The following is an 18,496-nucleotide window of genomic DNA, read 5'->3' as shown; positions in this document are numbered from 1 at the left end:
ATCTCCCCTGGAGGTTATTCAAAATCAGTTTTTAAGAGGGATATTGAAACTGCCCAACTGTGTAAGTAATACAGCGCTACGCATGGAACTTAATACTGTATCCCTGGAAAATGCTCTGTGGAAGCACATACTTTGTCACTGGTTATCTCTGTGGCACAATCTCCCAAACTTGTACTTGATACAATCTATGTAGAGAGATGATTTCCAGAGCCCATGGGTAAAAAATTTACAGCTGAAAATTACGGCAATGGGAATCTCCCCATCCAAATTACTAGAGCAGGACATAGTCCCAGCTAAAAGAACAGTAACCTGTAAACTAGAGGAGGTGGACTTGCAGCAGAAAATGGTCTTGGGCAATGGTACCTGCTCACCTCTAAATCTTGGTTTATTACCCCTCTTAAGGCTCCCAAACTATTTGAATTCCTTAACTTCTTCAGCTCATAGATATGCCTTTGTAAAGGCAAGATTCAACACCTTCCCATTGAACGTGCTGAGAAATAGATTCTCCAATGGACAGATATCGCTCTTATGTGATTGTAATTGTGGGGCACCGGAATCGTTCCATCACATAATTCTTGACTGTGCTTTTCACTTACCGGCCAGGAGCAAGTTTCTTGCTCAATATCTAAAGGGAATTGCCGATGATACGATTGAAGCCAAACTGAGATATCTACTAATTGATGATGACCCCCTAAGATCACTCATGGTTGCCAGATTCTTGATCAGCGTCCTATCCCTAAAGAAGAGAAACGGACTCCTTTGTGGCTCGGATAATCCCTTTAAACCATGATCTATGTTCTAGGATGTAATTAGGTGATATCACCATTGATATCCTTGATTAATTTATGAGCAGAGGGCGATGTTTAGGTTAGAAATTTATTGTAATGTATGATGGTGGTCTTTGTTTTTGTTTTGCTTTGGTTCCTGTTTGTCTTTTGTAAGTTTTGGCGGTTTTAAATTTGGAGGTTTAAGTATAATATGTTGGTATGGGAAACTGTCGTGTGACGGGCAAATGGCCGTAATAAAGATCAATCCAGTGACACAGAACTTACCTGTGATGTGGGCTGAGATGAAGGTCTCTGCCTATACTTGCTGTTGTTGATAGAACAGGCCAAATGGGAAGCACCTTTTATGGAATATCATCCCTGATGGTCATTCCATAGCATCTTGATTGAACTGATGTTATGCAGGAGAAATTTAAAAATCATGCGTTCTTGATACCAAAGGTATGCATGTTGCTAATCCATCTGGATACTTCAGTGTGATGCAGCAGTAGGCATTCTGTGCTTGGTCCAGAAAGACATTGATTCAAGTCCCCACTCAGCCAAGAAATGCACTGCATGTATCTGGACAAATTGTTACCTTTCACCCATCCCTCTTTCACAGTGTTGAAGTTAAACTGTAATTCCTATGTATCACATAAACAAAGATCAGTTTAAATAGAGCAAGGCTTGCACTATTTCACTGAAATTCTAAAAAGTGCTCCAAATTCAGGGAGACTATAGTAGGAGGCTGTTTGATAACTGGTGAGCAGGATGCGTGGGGGGAAATTGGAAGAGACAGCTTTTTCTGGACTGAACTTTATAGCTTCATGTATACTGCACTGAGATTCTTAGAATGTGGGAGAGAGGAATAAATATTTTCTAAAAATTGTGAAGGAAACAGGGCAATTGCTCCAGGCAGTCTCCTTCCATTTTGAAATTACTTTATTTGCTTATTTTCCACAGCCTTATGCAGTAACTCACCTGAAACTTTCTGCTGGAATTATGGTTACCGCATCTCATAACCCAAAAGAAGACAATGGATACAAGGTATTCCCCTCCTCCTCCTCTTCTTTTTTCCAGAAAACCTGGATCTGGCCTGAAACAATTTAGAGGTGGGGATCATGTTTCATTTAGGGTTTTTAAAAAACCCTGTACAGCCAGGGGGGTGGGGCAAGAGAAGGAGACACTGCAGAGAGAAGGGGGGTTTAGTCTGTTGGATACTTCTTCACCAATACATTCCTTGTGGGAAGAAAAAGCTGGCAAAACAGACCCTGTACCCAGCTTGACTGTCCCCTTGGTGTGTGATTCCTGCAGTTCTACTGCATGTGCTGAGCTGCTGTGCATCCCACATTTTTGTCCCCAATATGCCCCAGCTGTCTTGGTTGCCACCACCAACAATGTCATCTGCTCCTACTTCATGGTCATTGCTTGCTCAATTTCCGCCAGCGCTTCTGCAACATTCAGACCCGCCACCCCACAAACCAGCTCCATGGTGCACGGCTGCCCCACAGCCCTAAAGCTAACTACAGTGGTACCTCGGGTTACATACGCTTCAGGTTACATACGCTTCAGGTTACAGACTCCACTAACCCAAAAATAGTGCTTCAGGTTAAGGACTTTGCTTCAGGATGAGAACAGAAATCATGTGGTGGTGGCGCTGCGGCAGTGGGAGGCCCCATTAGCTAAAGTGGTGCTTCAGGTTAAGAACAGTTTCAGGTTACGTACGGACCTCCAGAACGAATTAAGTACTTAACCCGAGATACCACTGTATCTGTTTATACCTCTCTATGCTTTTTAGTTTCTTAGAATTCCAGGGCAACACCTGGAACTTACAGCTACTAAGTACCATATTTTCACTCTATTAGACACACCGGACCATAAGACGCACCTAGTTTTTAGGGGAGGAAAGCAAGAAATAAGAAAGCAACGCAAAGCCTCCTGAGTGAAGAGCGCACTGATCCCTCTTGTCCTCCTGGCTTTAGTGAAAGCAAGCCTCCTGGCTTTCCCCCAACCTCCTGCAAGAGCCACGCACTCTTTAAAGGGAGCACAGCTCTTGGGGGCTTTTCTGGGAGGTGGGGGAAGGGACAGAGCTGTGCGCTGTCCCTTCCCCCCTCCCACAAGAGCCAGGGATAGCTGCGTGAAGCCTCTGTAGGGGAGTGGGATGAAGGCTCCCTGCTGCCCTGCGGAGGCTTCGCGCCGCTAAGGCAGAAGCTAGAACAGCGAGTGGGAACGCTGCACAGCGCTCCCTCTAGCTGTTCTGGCTTCTGGGGTAGCCTGCGAAGCCTCCGCCAGGGCAGCGGGATGAAGGTATCTGCTCCATAAGATGCACACACATTTCCCCTTTTTAGGGGGGGAAAGTGCGCCTTACAGAGCGAAAAATACGGTAGATACATCATAATGAAGCTTCCATTAACAGATAATCTGCATATATTCTCTCTGTTACTTAGGTTTATTGGGAAAACGGCGCTCAGATAATTTCACCTCACGATAAAGAAATTGCTCAAGCTATTGAAGAAAACCTAGAGCCGTGGCCTCAAGCTTGGGATGACAGCCTGATTGATAAAAGTCCCCTACTCCACGATCCTTACACATCTATTAACAAGGACTACTTTAAGGACATACAGAAGCACTGCTTTCACAGGTAAACTGTCAGGGAAGTCTTTTCTTCCTTCTTGGAGATAAATCTATGTTATTTAATTTTAGTGCAACAGGATTAAAATTGAAAGTAAGTTGCAAGTAGGTTTCCACATACAGAAATGGCAATTTCTTTTGTCCATTGGGAGGAAGGTGGGACAAACTTCTGATGAGGGATGTAGGATGAAAGAAAGAAAGAAAGAAAGAAAGAATCTTTATTTGCATCAGCCATCGGCCGTAGCAATAAAACAACAATACAAAGAATAGAAATAAAAAGTCTATTATATAAAATACATTTTAGGGTTTTGAATCAATCGTCAAATAGTGGATCTTATTCTGATTGCCCCAGCTAAAAACCTTGCAGTCTTTGCTGTCACCTGCTCATCTTGATTTGCCAAGAGAAAGGACAGTATGACAGTGGCTGGGTGACTGAGAATGGATGATAAAAGAGGGTGATAACCTTATTCCTCAAGTCTTTATAAAGAGTGCAAGCCAGAAGGACATGCGTCACCGATTTGGTACTGCCATCTCCACAGTACAGTATCTCTAGCAAACAACAAGCATGGAGGCTGTTAAAATGAGTAGGAGAATCAAATGGTGATGTACCAGCTGGTAAAAGGAGTTCATGTTATTAAAATCTCGGCTGATGGCCTAACGTAGATAGACAATGCCTGCTTGACCCTTGAAAGGAAGGCAACTTGTGGCGAGTCCATTTTTCCTTTCTCGGCTGCTAAGGAAAGGCATTCAGGACAGGAATGTCCCAAACTTCAGATCTGTGTATTTTGCTTTGTTCATCTGTTACCGTTCTTCATTCCCTGCCTTATCCCATAAGACATCTAAGCAGGTACTATAGCAGTGCCAGCAGAGAGGAGATACACAGAAGGAGTTGCACACAGGTTGTAACCACTTTGCAACTGTGTGTGCATTCAGGAACATCTTCACAACGTTGCTTGAATACACAGTCTGCTTACATCAGTTGTGTGGCCTGGAGTTGAGAATCGGGCAACTTGTAAGCGGCTTTTTTTAAAAAAACAAGTTTTAGTGAAAGAGGATACAGTACAGTGCATTTCTTTGTTCTTAGCGGTAAACAAGCTCATGCCAATGTAATGTCATTGCTGTACTTAATTTCAGGAATATAAACAAGGAGACAAAGCTGAAATTTGTCCACACTTCTGTGCACGGTGTAGGCCATGAGTTTGTGCAGTCAGCCTTTAAGGCGTTTGACTTTAGCCCTCCATTTGCTGTTCCTGAACAGAAGGAGCCTGATCCAGAATTTCCAACAGTAAAATATCCAAATCCCGAGGAGGGGAAAGGCGTACTGGTAAAACACAATTTAGTCAAAATTCTTCCTTCTACCTTTCTTTTGCGCCACTTCAAACCTGTCCTGATAACCTATAAATCTTCTAAATGCATATTATATTTTTAAAGACATGTACCGTATTTTATGCTCTATAAGATGCACCAGACCACAAGTTTTTGGAGGAGGAAAACAAGAAAAAAAACATTCTGAATCTCAGAAGCCAGAACAGCAAGAGGGATCACTGTGCATTGAAAGCAGCAATCCCTCTTGCTGTTCTGGCTTCTGGGATAGCTGCGCAGCCTGCACTCGCTCCATAAGACGCACAGACATTTCCCCTTACTTTTTAGGAGGGAAAAAGTGAGTCTTATAGAGCAAAAAATACGGTACTTACATCCTTTGAAAAAGCCATCAAACATCTTTTCTTCTTTCTCTTCTCTCTCACTCCTTGCTGTATCCTGACGAAAAGTTCATGTTACTTTCATGGAATCAAAAATTTGATGTGTTCCTTTTTTCTGCAAGAGGTGCAATTAAAATAATGGGTGAATCAGCACCAAATTGACTCTCTCTTTGGCATATAGTTTCAGGGTTTGAGCCAAACTTTCCCATCTCTATCAACATATAAGCAGCATGTATTATTATTGGCATAAAATGCATTGAATATATTTCTTTTCTTTTTTAAATGTTACTGCTTTGGGGCTCTTCACTTTCCTGTTCTTTTTTAGACACTGTCTTTTGCCTTGGCCGAAAAAGAAGGAGCTCGGATTATTTTAGCCAATGACCCAGATGCTGATCGACTTGCTGTTGCAGAGAAACAAGAAAGGTATGGTTGCTTGCTTTGGTGAATTCAGTGTTTAACAACAATTCAATTGTTGAAAATGCCCAAGAGCTATTTATGGAAATGTATATTATCTGTTGCCTTACTTTTCTTTTGACTACTGTCAAAAGTGTTGGCAGTACATGCTCTTGAGAATACAGTGGTACCTCGGGTTAAGTACTTAATTCGTTCCGGAGGTCCGTTCGTAACCTGAAACTGTTCTTAACCTGAAGCACCACTTTAGCTAATGGGGCCTCCTGCTGTTGCCATGCCACCGGAGCCCGATTTCTGTTCTTATCCTGAAGCAAAGTTCTTAACCTGAAGCACTATTTCTGGGTTAGTGGAGTGTGTAACCTGAAGTGTATGTAACCTGAAGCGTATGTAACCTGAGGTACCACTGTAATAATAAAAAAATGTATCTTAAATCAATTTCTTAAAAAAAATACTTACACACCCAATATTTGTGGAAAAACATGTCAGTTTGCATTTCTTAGTTCAGAAAGTATTGATGTGATGTGTAGAGATCTTCCCCATTCTAATTAATTCAAAAAGCTTCTCTGTGTGAAAGAAGCAATCAGAAGATTCCTGATATTTGGGCTATTCCTTTAGAGAAGCTGAGTACAGCTGGCTTTAACTGCTTCTATTATCTCTTCCTGACTATAAAAGAAGGGCCAGAAGGAGCCTGGGTTTCACTTTCTCTTTCTGTCTCTTTTCCTTCTGGTGTGGTGTTCCGCACATAGTATGCTTAGTGTTAAGGTTTGTTGTCGTTTAGTCATGTCCGACTCTTCGTGACCCCATGGACCAGAGCACACCAGGCACTTCTGTCTTCCACTGCCTCCCGCAGTTTGGTCAAACTCATGCTGGTAGCTTCGAGAACACTATCCAACCATCTTGTCCTCTGTCCCCTTCTCCTTGTGCCCTCCATCTTTCCCAACATCAGGGTCTTTTCCAGGGAGTCTTCTCTTCTCATGAGGTGGCCAAAGTACTGGAGCCTCAGCTTCAGTATTAAGGTTTAGACTTCTTGTAAATTATTGTAAGTTTAAGTTAAGTCTGCTGCAACTGGATTTCTTATGGACAGTGCCGTTCCTGAATGTATTGGATTTGTGACCATTATGCTCATCTGCCTTCAGTAGCAGTAAAGCTCTGCTGGCTAAAATATAATTGCCTCTGGTCTATTTTGGGGGAATCCTGCAACGTGTTTAAGTTGTTACTCTGCTAACTATACATTGGAATCTACTCTGGATCAATATTGAGTAGAATTACATGACAAATAAAAGTGCACACTCTGTGTCTACCGTATTTTTCCGTCTATAAGGCACCCCCATGTTTAAGACGCCCCCTATTTGGGAGGACTCAGATTTAAGAAAATAGGGGGAGCCACTATCCGTGTATAAGACGCACCCTAATTTTGGACATTATTTTTTAGGGAAAAAACCTAGTCTTATACATGCAAAAATACGGTATATCCCTTTGGTTTTGGAACTGCAACCTCAGCATAATTTTTACTGTGGTTCCTATCATTTCTTTATATTAAGCTGTCAAGCTACTGTCACTCTAACCATCTAAACTTGTTGTGTCCCTCAGTGGAGAATGGAAGGTGTTTTCTGGCAATGAATCAGGAGCTCTTTTGGGCTGGTGGATCTTCACTTGCTGGAAAAAGCAGAATCAGGAACCCGCTGCCATCAAAGATGTATACATGCTTTCGAGCACGGTGTCCTCCAAAATCTTAAGAGCAATCGCACTCAAGGAAGGATTTCACTTTGAAGTAAGCCGTTTGAGGGCAGCAGAGAAGCATATTTCATTTTCCTGTAGACAGTGTTCTGACTGAAATCTTGTTCTGCACAGGAAACATTAACAGGATTCAAGTGGATGGGAAACAGAGCCAAGCAGCTCATGGATCAAGGAAAAACGGTCTTATTTGCCTTTGAAGAAGCGATTGGTAATAAGTATTCCATAACGCAGAGTGGTTTAGATTGAAATGTTTTACAGAGATAGGCATCTGTTTAATGTACCATCTACTCTTGTGGGTTGTTGTTGGTTTTTTTCTGGTCTTGAGAACTGATTACCTGTAGTACAGTGGTATCTTGGTTCTCAAACTTAATCTGTTCCAGAAGTCTGTTCCAAAACCAAAGTGTTCGAAAACCAAGGCCTGCTTTCCCATAGAAAGTAATGCAAAACGGATTAATTGGTTCCAGACTTTTAAGAACAACCCCTAAAACGGCAATTTAACATGAATTTTACTAAGGAGACCATTGATCCATAAAATGAAAGCAATAAACAGTGTACTATACTATAAAATAAATAAGACAGTATTTTAGACGATAAAAATTAAAATAAAATAAAATTCTTACCTGCACTGATGATAGTCATTGTTTAGATGCGGGGCTTTTATCCATTTCCACAGTTACACAATCAATCAGTAGCTGAACTGGGTTTTACCCAGTCACAAAAACAAATCAACCGGAAAAGCCTCAAAAACACGCAAAATACATAGCAAAAACAAAAGTGCCAAACTTAATCCATTCCAGAAGTCTGTTTGACTTCCAAAGTGTTCGAAAATCAAGGTGCAGGTTCTGATTGGTGCAGGTGCCCCTGAAACAATAGCCAAGAGCTGCATCGGACATTCGGCTTCCCAAAAGCATTTGGAAACTGGAACACTTCCGGGTTTTTGGCGTTTGAGAACCAAGGTACAGTGGTGCCCCGCAAGACGAATGCCTCGCAAGACGAAAAGCCCGCTAGACGAAAGGGTTTTCCGTTTTGGAGGTGCTTTGCAAAACGAATTTCCTATGGGCTTGCTTCGCAAGACGAAAATGTCTTGCGAGTTTTTCTGACTTTTTTCCCCTCCCTCCCTTTTTCTAAGCCGCTTATCTGCTTATCCGCTAAGCCGCTAAAAGCCGCTAAGCCGCTAATAGCGCTAATCCGCTAAGCCATCAATGGGCTTGCTTCACAAGACAAAAAAACCACTAGAAGAGAATCGCGGAACGGATTCTTTTTGTCTTGCGAGGCACCACTGTACCACTGTACAGTGAGGTGCATACCGTCTGCATTTATGCTGATAAGAGTAGGAGAAAATGCTTGCCTACCGATAGCATCTGAACATTATCTTCCTGAGCTAACTGTTTCTAAGCTTTGGCTTTAAAATGGGGCTGCTTATTTCAGCATAACTAAAATCCCACCACTAATCAATTTCCCTCCCTAAGTATAATAATGCCCAATAATCAATAAATATATGATAGTACTTGATGGTTGGGAAACCATGCTGCAATTAACTGAAAACACATTTAATCTGGCAATACTTTCTGATGGCAAGGTTCAGATGCTACTTTGGAACACGCACATTACCAATGTGTGTCTTAAAATGTTTCCATGCCCATGTAAATAAATGGGTTAGTTTGCTCATTTAGTGTTAACATAGACGAGCCTCAGTGAGCCCCAGCAAAGCATTTGTTTTGCACCCACCCACATTCCTACTTCCATCCTGCATGACCAGGAGAACTTCTGTGGAATATGCTTTCTGTTTCAATGGCTATTATCTTAATTTTACATGAGAACCAGGAATCCTGGTTTAAAACTACCAATGGCTGCTTCTAAACAAGCCAACCACAAACAATAAGGTATGAAATTTACTTGTTTAGCCACTGCTAGGTGTAAATCAGTATTCTTGTTTGTGTTACATATGAACAAGCCTTAGCATTATATGCAAAGTAAATTCTACAGAACTTATCCCAGCCACATGGGAAGAAAGAACCGTTATGATGAGGCACCTAATATAGCATTACTTGCAAATCAGTCCTGTGGTTGAGATGAAAATTGGGGCTATCCTTATCTTGGTACTAAAATGCACCTAACCCCTCTGAAATTGCAGTGAAATGCATTTCCTAACATGGGCCATTCATTTGAAATGATCCTTCAGTCTGTGATCCAGGTTTAGGACTTAGGTTTAATAATATTAGTCACAACCGAGCACCTAATACAAACCAGATGATGTACAGATATGAAAGCAACACTGCCTTGCATGTGAGCCTGTTATCTTGTGTTGTGTGATAGGATTACTTTATTTCATAGAATCACATTTGTAACTGAATGGAAACTTTATCAGACTTTTGCATTTCATCATCTGTCCAGAACATTTAGACAAAATAGCTTCTGTTAAAGATGTTCTGTCTGTAACTTTGTCTTCAGGATATATGTGCAGCCCTGTGGTCTTGGATAAAGACGGTGTCAGTGCTGCAGTCATAACTGCGGAGATGGCTGCTTTTCTGGAAACCAAGAAATTGACTTTGTCTCAGCAGTTGAAAAACATTTACAATGAGTGAGTTTACAGTGAGCGTTTCATAGTATACTTAATATATTTTCTACATACAAGGTACATGGAGCTCACGGGTAACTATTTTGCCTTCAAAGGTACGGCTACCATGTTACTAAAGCTTCCTATTTTATCTGTCACGATCAGAAGATTATTAAGGAGCTATTCGAGAAGCTTAGAAATTATGATGGGAAGAACACTTATCCAAAAACCTGTGGGAGATTTGCAGTGTCTGGAGTACGGGATCTAACTACTGGCTATGACAGTAATGAGACTGATAAAAAAGCTGTAAGTAGCTGAAACTTTTTGTTCTTTTATTTCTATTAGACTGTTGCTCCTTGAATGATGTCCTCATCCTAAATTTCTTTATTTGGAAATAAGTCTCACTGATTTTATTCCAGAGGATGTTGTTGTTGTTTAGTCGTTTAGTCGTGTCTGACTCTTCGTGACCCCATGGACCAAAGCACGCCAGGTACTTCTGTCTTCCACTGCCTCCCGCAGTTTGGTCAAACTCATGCTGGTAGCTTCAAGAACACTGTCCAGCCATCTCATCCTCTGTCATCCCCTTCTCCTTGTGCCCTCAATCCTTCCCAACATCAGGGTCTTTTCCAGGGAGTCTTCTCTTCTCATGAGGTGGCCAAAGTATTGGAGCCTCAGCTTCACGATCTGTCCTTCCAGTGAGCACTCAGGGCTGATTTCCTTAAGAATGGATAGGTTTGATCTTCTTGCAGTCCATGGGACTCTTCCAGAGAATAGCCAACTAAAAAGGAGTCCTATGACGTCTTAAAGACTGAGGGAGGAATTCAACGTCACACTGTTTTGATAAGCGCTTCTGCTTGTCATAGGGAACTATCCCCCTTCTCTTCCCCTCATCTATATTTGTTTGAGGACCAAGGCAGAAATCGGTGGAACACAAGGCTTCAAAAAGTGAACTGGCAGCTGAAAACAGAGCTCAGGAAGCAGGGCAAATCCCATTCCTTAATAAGGATAAAAAAATTAAAAACAGTTTTGAAATACTCTGTTTTGTGTACTGCCTTGTAAGCAATGCTGGGGCTTAATGCAAACATGCACATAGTATTGAATCCCCTCATCCTGCATGTAGATTCGTAGCAGAATTAGTCAATCTATGCTGTTCCTTTGTCAGTGCATATGAACGATGGAAGAATCTTACAAACCTAATAGAGGTATTGTAAGCTGCCCAGGTGACTTGCTGGTTTGATCTGCATAATTTGCGGATACCTGCAAATTAGAATAGTGTGTGTCATATTTGGCATCCTAGTGCCCAATCCTAAATTTTCGCTCCCCCAAGAAAAAGATAGCTCTTGAAATCCCCACTGTCAATTTTTCACAAGGAAGAGTCCAGGAGAAATTAGTGCTTTATTTCTTTATCCCATGAACCCCACCCTTAGAAATCTGATGATTAGTCATTACACATTAGCGCATATGAGTCTCATGCAGTTATAGTCAAAATTGTGACAAATTTACCTTTTGTGGTGTTAGGTGCTTCCCACCAGTAAAAGCAGTCAAATGATAACATTTACGTTTACAAATGGATGTGTGGCTACCATGCGAACCAGTGGGACCGAACCCAAAATCAAATACTACTCAGAGCTTTGTGCACCTCCTGGAAACAGGTATTCTTTAGATTTATTTATTTTTCTGTTGCAAACCATTGTTAAATTTGGATTTCTCCTACTGTAGAGTTTTTCAGAGAATAGCTGTTTGAGCAGTTTTCAGAAATCTTTGTTTAACACAGTTTTGGGTTGGGTAAGCTAAATTTCATTGTCACATCCACAAAACCTCAGTCCGTTGTATTTCAAATGTGTATTTTAAACCACCTCCCCTTTGCTTTATCCCAGCCACCACTACAGTTCAGAATGGACGTTACCCATTAGCATATCATGGGCATAAATTTACTGTTTTTAATGGGAATGAGAATTTAATAGATTGAAACCCAGGTTTTGTTTTTGGCTCATTTTTTAGTGACTTTGAAAAGCTGAAGAAAGAACTGGATGAACTGGTCAGTGCAATTGAAAAATATTTCTTTGAGCCAGAGAAGAATAAGCTGCAGCCCAAGCCAGAGTGATACAGCTGTCCCTGTTTTCATCTCTACACAAACAATACTTTCTACAGTTAATTGCATAATATGTGTAAAGCACTTGTTTCCATGAATTAAGGGTGCACAAACATGACTGTAATTTCACTATTTTGAAAAGTATGTTTGCATGTTTCATCTGTCATGCATACTCTTATTTTGATGGGAAATATGTCTTCCCTTGGCAAATTCTCCTTCAAACAATTTCCTGATGAAATTGCATTTGGTTTTAATAAAATAGTTGGTAGTGCCTGTTGACAAAATGAATGTCCCCTACCATAGCTCACAAATGGAAGTGCAGAAAGCGCTCAGTAATGGATGCCGATTTTATGTTACAAGGCTTTGCATTCAACTGTAAGATTGTAAGATTACCATTCATACAGATCTGAGTTTCCTGATCCATCATGCTTGTTTCCATTAGAACTATTAAAACTTTTCAGTCATCTCACTCCTGTTGGTGTGTGCATGTTGAAAAGTTGCCTCTTCGCTCTCTTATATTCTCAAATTGGTCAGTGTCTCCTAGTTTTCCAGCTTTGCTCCCCGTCCCTTGCATGCCTAATCTCTTTGGTTGCAAGCATGAGAGCAAAATCTGTTTCTCTTTTTTGACTCACAATGCCTAGTTACTGGAAGTACTCCAGAAATAATTATAATTATAATTATAAAATGTAGGGTCTGCCTTGTCAAAATCAGCTGCAATAAAATCAGCACATCAAAGATGTGGTATAGTCCCCAGTGCAGACAAGCCAGTAGCCTAACCTGAAACAGCACAGGCTGTTTATCATATATCTGAATCATGAACTTGTAACAAAACAACATTAGGTATAGTTCTGCCAATAGCAGAGACAATGGATTCAGTTCTGCAAGATGCATATTTCCAGTGCTTTTTTCTGGGGGGATGCAAGGGTACGCATATCCGTAAACATTTTGTGAATTAAGTTTGGCCTCATTGAGGGACAGTATTTCAATATAAGTAGGAAAATGAGAGTACCCCTAAACATTTTTTTAGGAAAAAAAGCACTGCATATTTCTATAATTATGTGCTGTTAACCAGTGTAAAAAATATAAGAAAATCAGACAATCACTCAGTCAGTTGCCCTATATATACTGAGATAGAGTTCTTTCAAAAATCATTGGTTCTACAGAATATGATCTCTTCTGTCTGTATTGCTTATTTCTGATTACCTGCTCCTCCCCTTTACAGATTGCTTTTGGCTTGTTTGGGTTTTGCTTTGTTATTATCAAGGGAACAACATTAGCTTTATAGCCGCTAGCTATCTAAAGGCGAGAGTCCTGTTTTCCATGACTGAGTCCTCCAAATGGAAGCAGAATAAAAAATTACCTGTCTTAATGATGTATTGCCCAGAGCAGTGGTCATCAAACTTTTTTTTCTGAGTCACACTTTGCTCATGCTGCCCAGAGTCTTTTCCAACAGTCATGTTTGAGTGGCAGTTCTGAATCACAACTAAGATTGTCCTTGATATCACTTGATGCTCTTGCTCTCATATGGAAAAGATATCTATCCCTATTCTGCAAATTAAAAACACATTTTGATGCTATGCTTTACTACACTGAAATGTTTAAATGTTTGATTGTCCTTGAATCTTCCTGCCACTTGCCACCTACCCCTGCTGCACTCTTTCAAAATCACTGACCTGAAGTTTTGATTACCAAAAAGACAATTTCTTTCTTATGAATGACTTGAATGACAAATCAGAGATAGGATGTGCAATTTTTCTTGAAATTGTTGACTGATGTGAAGCTCTTGAAATCCTAGCCAATCTGTCATCCTTGATTGGTTTTTTAAAAGCTCAGCATACATTTGCATAACAGTTATGCACTTAATTTATTTGACTACATTCCGGAAGAACTGTAGAGTCTCATTTGATGTCGCCCAGAGTGGATGCTTCTCATGTATGGCAATGTAAAATACTGTTTGACTCTTTATTAAAGGAGTGTTGCAAAGTTTATAAAATGCCTTCCTGTTCTTTTTGCTGTTTGTGGATGTCCTGCTGTTTATTTTCCTCTTAGGCATAAAAGACACGGTATGTGGGTTGCACAGATACTCAGACAATTGTACTGTCAGCAAGTGCCTTTGTGCAACAATGTGTCTCAACTTTATAATAACTTATCAGGAAGGGTGTAGCTAGGCAGAAGTGAAAGTTTTAAAATACAGATCTGAAAGTAAGACCGCGAGAATATGTTGAAAGCAATATAGCAACATTGATCAAAACATCACACAGTTGGTCCTATTGCTGCATTTGTTGTCTGCCTCTGAAATTGGTTAATATGCAAAAACTTAACTGATTGGAAAATTGGGATCAAGCAGATTTTTTTTGCTAGCAACCCATTTTGTTAGCAACTTCTTTATGTAGGGTACGATGCTGAAGAAAATGTTACTAGCTTTGCTACATTCATTTAAGTTCGGCTTGTTACAACTCAGTTTTCCAGTCAAGATAAGTAAAAAGGTCCCACTCAACTGCATTTTAAACAAGTTTTAAAGTTAATAATAATAATAATAATAATAATAATAATAATAATAATAATAATAATAAATTTTATTTATATCCCACCCTCCCCAGCCGAGGCCGGGCTCAGGGCAGCTAACAACAATAAAACAGTACAAAAGTACAACACAAACAACACTCTAAAATCATTCATTATAAAATTAATTCAAATCAAGCCACTGGCGACCATTGGGCCAGAGCTCCACGAAGATTGCCGAGGGAGGGAGTCAGGCTGTGCCCTGGCCAAAGGCCTGGTGGAACAGCTCTGTCTTGCAGGCCCTGTGGAAAGATGTCAAGTCCCGCAGGGCCCTAGTCTCTTGTGACAGAGTGTTCCACCAGATCGGAGCCACAGCTGAAAAAGCCCTGGCTCTAGTTGAGGCCAGCCTAACCTCTCTGTGGCCTGGGACCTTCAAGATGTTTTTATTTGAGTTGCTGAATATAACTCATTTCTTCACATTTACAGATCTTAGAACATGCAGCTTCAACTTAAAGGGGAAAGGTTATTTATTTCATAAAAAATTATATACCTCTTGATTGTAGAAAAAACACCAAAGAGGTTATATTGTGTGTAAAATATCCAGTGTTGTATCTGCCTGTTTGTTGCATTTGTTGGAAGTAGGTTTTTGCCTAGGATAACTTATTCCACGACAAACTTGCTAGTCTTTTAAGAATGCTACAGGACGCTGTTCTGCGGCTGCTGTGTTGCAACGGTGCTGCATCACTTTGGAGTTGCTAGGGAAATTAGCTGTGTTAGTCTTGTACACCTATCTGCTGGTGTAAATACTTCAATTTACAGTGCCAGTAATGTTAAAGTCATATGTAGAAAGGGATAGACCAGCCTGATTTGAAACGGCATGTTACCAAAAAGCAACAACATGCTCTAGTCCTGGCAAGGTCAGTTCAACCCTTATGTCAGCTTTGTTATCTGATCTCTTCCTTGCTTTAGACTATAAAGTAATACTGCCCTTATATCCTCGCAAAGCACACAACATTCAGGTTCTGCATATAGTCATAGCTTTTACAACACAAAAATAGACCTGGGAAAATAAGCATGTCATTAGAAAAGAATTTTCAAGGCCTGCTGAAGCCAAGGGAAAAGATTCCAATCACTAAGTTGGGTTTAAATCAGGCGCTCATTAAGGAGTATGGTTTCTGCAGCAGCAACCAATCAGAAATACCATATTTTTTGCTCTATAAGACTCACTTTTTTCCTCCTAAAAAAGTAAGGGGAAATGTGTGCGTCGTATGGGGCGAATGCAGGCTGCGCAGCTATCCCAGAAGCCAGAACAGCAAGAGGGATTGCTGCTTTCACTGCGCAGCGATCCCTCTTGCTGTTCTGGCTTCTGAGATTCAGAATGATTTTTTCTTGTTTTCCTCCTCCAAAAACTAGGTGCGTCTTGTGGTCTGGTGCGTTTTATAGAGCGAAAAATACGGTAGATGCTTTTGTGGTTAAAATGGTTTTCTTTAACTGTTCCCTGTTCCTTTACACTCTTGTCACTGGTCAAGAGTTTCCTTTTTCATAATTATATCCAGGATAAAATACTAATTATTGTAGATTTGTGCAGGAATTGTTCTGATATCTACTTAGTAGAAATATAAAAAGTCCAAATTATTGATGTCTAGTTGTTGGTTTAAAAAAAAAGTGGTGGATGCAGGTAAAACCATGAACCAGAATCCCACAAGTCACCCCATACTGTATTAAAGAAACAGGTTTCTCCCTTCAGTTCTCCCTTATATGTCATATTTCCCTAGCTGCCTTTTTGTAATGTATAGAAACCATTGTGTTCCTTGTTGTGTATGGTGGTCTCAAAAGCTGCTAACATGGTTAAGGGTATGAAAGGCCATGTTCAGATTACTTTTGGGGGGATTACTTATTTTGTGCCAATTTTAAACATTCTTTTTTTCTAGGATCCCTGAAAAATAATTAAACTTGCAGGGTCCAGAATGAGGATGGCATTCCTCTATAGGTTGGTCCTAAAATGCATATAGTTCCAAGTTATTTGCTAGATATGAAAAATGTTAACTGAAATAAAAATATTCAGTTAGAAGAAGGTTCATTCAACCAAATGGAGCAATTTTAACAAATTGTACTTTGGGCAATAGATGAGACAGCATGTCAATGCAGACAGCAGGTGGACATAAATGAGAGCACTTTTCAGGAGGCTTTTGTGGGGATCAGATGCTCCTGTTTCATTTTATCCTATCTGATTTTCCTGCCTCTCTGTATGATAGATGGGAACAATAGTGGAAATACTGGGTGTGGTACCTTCACAATCCAGAATGTGACACCAGTAATACTTTCCTGTGTATTATACTGCAGTAAATGGTGCTGTACTGCAGCACCATCTCCCCCCAAAAAACTTTACAAAGTTCTGATTTAGCGTTAAAGCTGAAAGTAGGAGAAGCTTCCATTTTAAGTATGTCCTTTGAATTCAGGGTGAGGGTGTGTGTTGTCATCCTTCTGATTAGAAAAATCTCAATTTTTTTTCACCCCACAATATTGGATTGTAGTCTTAGGTTCTATGGGTGATTGTGGAGCAGGGTGATTGTGGAACAGAAGGGAGAAATCCATATGATCAGATGGATTCTAATAAACTGATCAGAAATGTGCTTCTTTGCAAATCACAATTTTATTTTTATTTTATTTTTAAAAAAAGTTTCCCGCTCACTTTACTTGGTGAAATGGATTTTTGCTAGTTTGAAAAGAGCCAAGTTTCCCCAAATCAAACTCTTAGCTAGCATGCATTGTAGTACCATTCAGAGGTGTCTGGTTTTGTACAAGAAAAGCCTGCTGTACCAGACCATAGCTTGGTTCACAAATACTAATAGAAACTATGGCTTGGCATGAACAGGAAAGAAAATGATGGGCATTTCACTCTTTACTCAGTTCTGTGGTTGCTGTAGTACCAGAAGCCATGGTTTGCCTTAGCATTATGCCTGAACCTAGCCTTGTGTTTTGTTTTGTGTCAAACTATAGCCCGTAACCAAGGTTTGTTCTTGGCTCAGTGCTTGTGGTTTGTTTGAGTAGTGATCTTGTGGGAATTCACAACAAGAATCAGAAGAAAGTAACTGCAAAGCTTGAGCATGGCTGGAAAGCCGCAGGTTTCGCCTCTCTGAATTAGAAGCTTAAATAGAAATATCCGTGCTATAGTTTATTCTGTCAGAAACTGGCCATTTTAAATTGTTGCCCTAAGCAGCAGAGTTCAAGTCTCTTGGTCTTCAAGAAATGGTTCAAGATACATTTTCACAGGATAATTCTTGAACTAGATCCCTTTTTAAAGTATGTTTCTAGCCCTCAAGGACAAGACACTGACATTTTCAAAAAAGTGTTCTCGGATGAATCTCATATTATTTGGATCCTGTAACGAAAGCTTTTCAGGATTAAACTGGGTTGCATATTACCCCTTACTTTCAGCCAGGAGAGAAAAGGGCAGAGAGTCTGAGATTCTGGCTCAGGCACACAAAAAGCAGTTGTCACGTGCAATGGGGCAAAGTCCACGAGTTCACACTTGGGATCCTGTAGCTGCTGTTGCAGCCTCAGTCAAGAGGAAATGTAACATTAAAAACAGCCTGAGTCCCTTTGAAAATGTGTCTAAAAGCACCAATAAAGGTTTAGGGGTTGCTAGTGCTACCAGAGTGGCAACATTTGGGAGGTCCAATCTACATATGCACACAAACAGGACACAAATTTTGAAAACTAGTAGCACTGAGCTACTGTTAGAAGATGGTGACCCATGCAACTCTCACAAATGCTTAGAGTCAAAGAAACGTAGAGTTGGAACGGGCCACAAGGATCATCTAGTCCAACCCCTTGCAATGCATGAATCTTCTGCCCCGCGTGGGGCTCCAACCCACGACCCTGAAATGAAGCGGTTGTATTTTTATTTTATTTTACTTGGGCCTTTTGTAGCACATACAAAGGAAGTGAGTGTTGATTTTTCCTGTACTTGTGGCAACAGCTTACAACGAAATCCCAGGCGTGTCTAGAACCAAATCCCACCAAACCCTGTGGCAAATCCTGCCTAGACAACAGGACTGGGCCGCAGTCAAGTTAGTACAGGCAGATGTGACCGGGGACT

At 40.6% G+C, this 18,496-nt stretch overlaps 1 protein-coding gene across 1 annotated transcript in view; it reads left to right on the top strand.

The window, feature by feature from the left end:
• PGM2 (phosphoglucomutase 2) overlaps positions 1-13,885 on the top strand; it is a 28,264-nt gene extending 14,379 nt beyond the window's left edge. The window contains exons 5-14 of the mRNA XM_079989739.1: positions 1,728-1,811; positions 3,212-3,405; positions 4,530-4,719; positions 5,421-5,518; positions 7,097-7,277; positions 7,358-7,451; positions 9,695-9,824; positions 9,917-10,106; positions 11,319-11,452; positions 11,802-13,885. Of these exons, the coding sequence (XP_079845865.1) occupies positions 1,728-1,811; positions 3,212-3,405; positions 4,530-4,719; positions 5,421-5,518; positions 7,097-7,277; positions 7,358-7,451; positions 9,695-9,824; positions 9,917-10,106; positions 11,319-11,452; positions 11,802-11,904 (1,398 nt within the window). The 3' untranslated portion in view covers positions 11,905-13,885. The remainder of the gene's footprint in view (positions 1-1,727; positions 1,812-3,211; positions 3,406-4,529; positions 4,720-5,420; positions 5,519-7,096; positions 7,278-7,357; positions 7,452-9,694; positions 9,825-9,916; positions 10,107-11,318; positions 11,453-11,801) is intronic.
• The last annotated feature ends 4,611 nt before the right edge of the window (positions 13,886-18,496 follow it).

The sequence above is a fragment of the Podarcis cretensis genome (assembly GCF_951804945.1).
Source record: "Podarcis cretensis genome assembly, chromosome: 9".
Lineage (NCBI taxonomy): Eukaryota > Metazoa > Chordata > Lepidosauria > Squamata > Lacertidae > Podarcis > Podarcis cretensis.
Note: the sequence above shows the minus strand (reverse complement) of the source record. Positions and strands in the feature narration are given on the sequence as shown.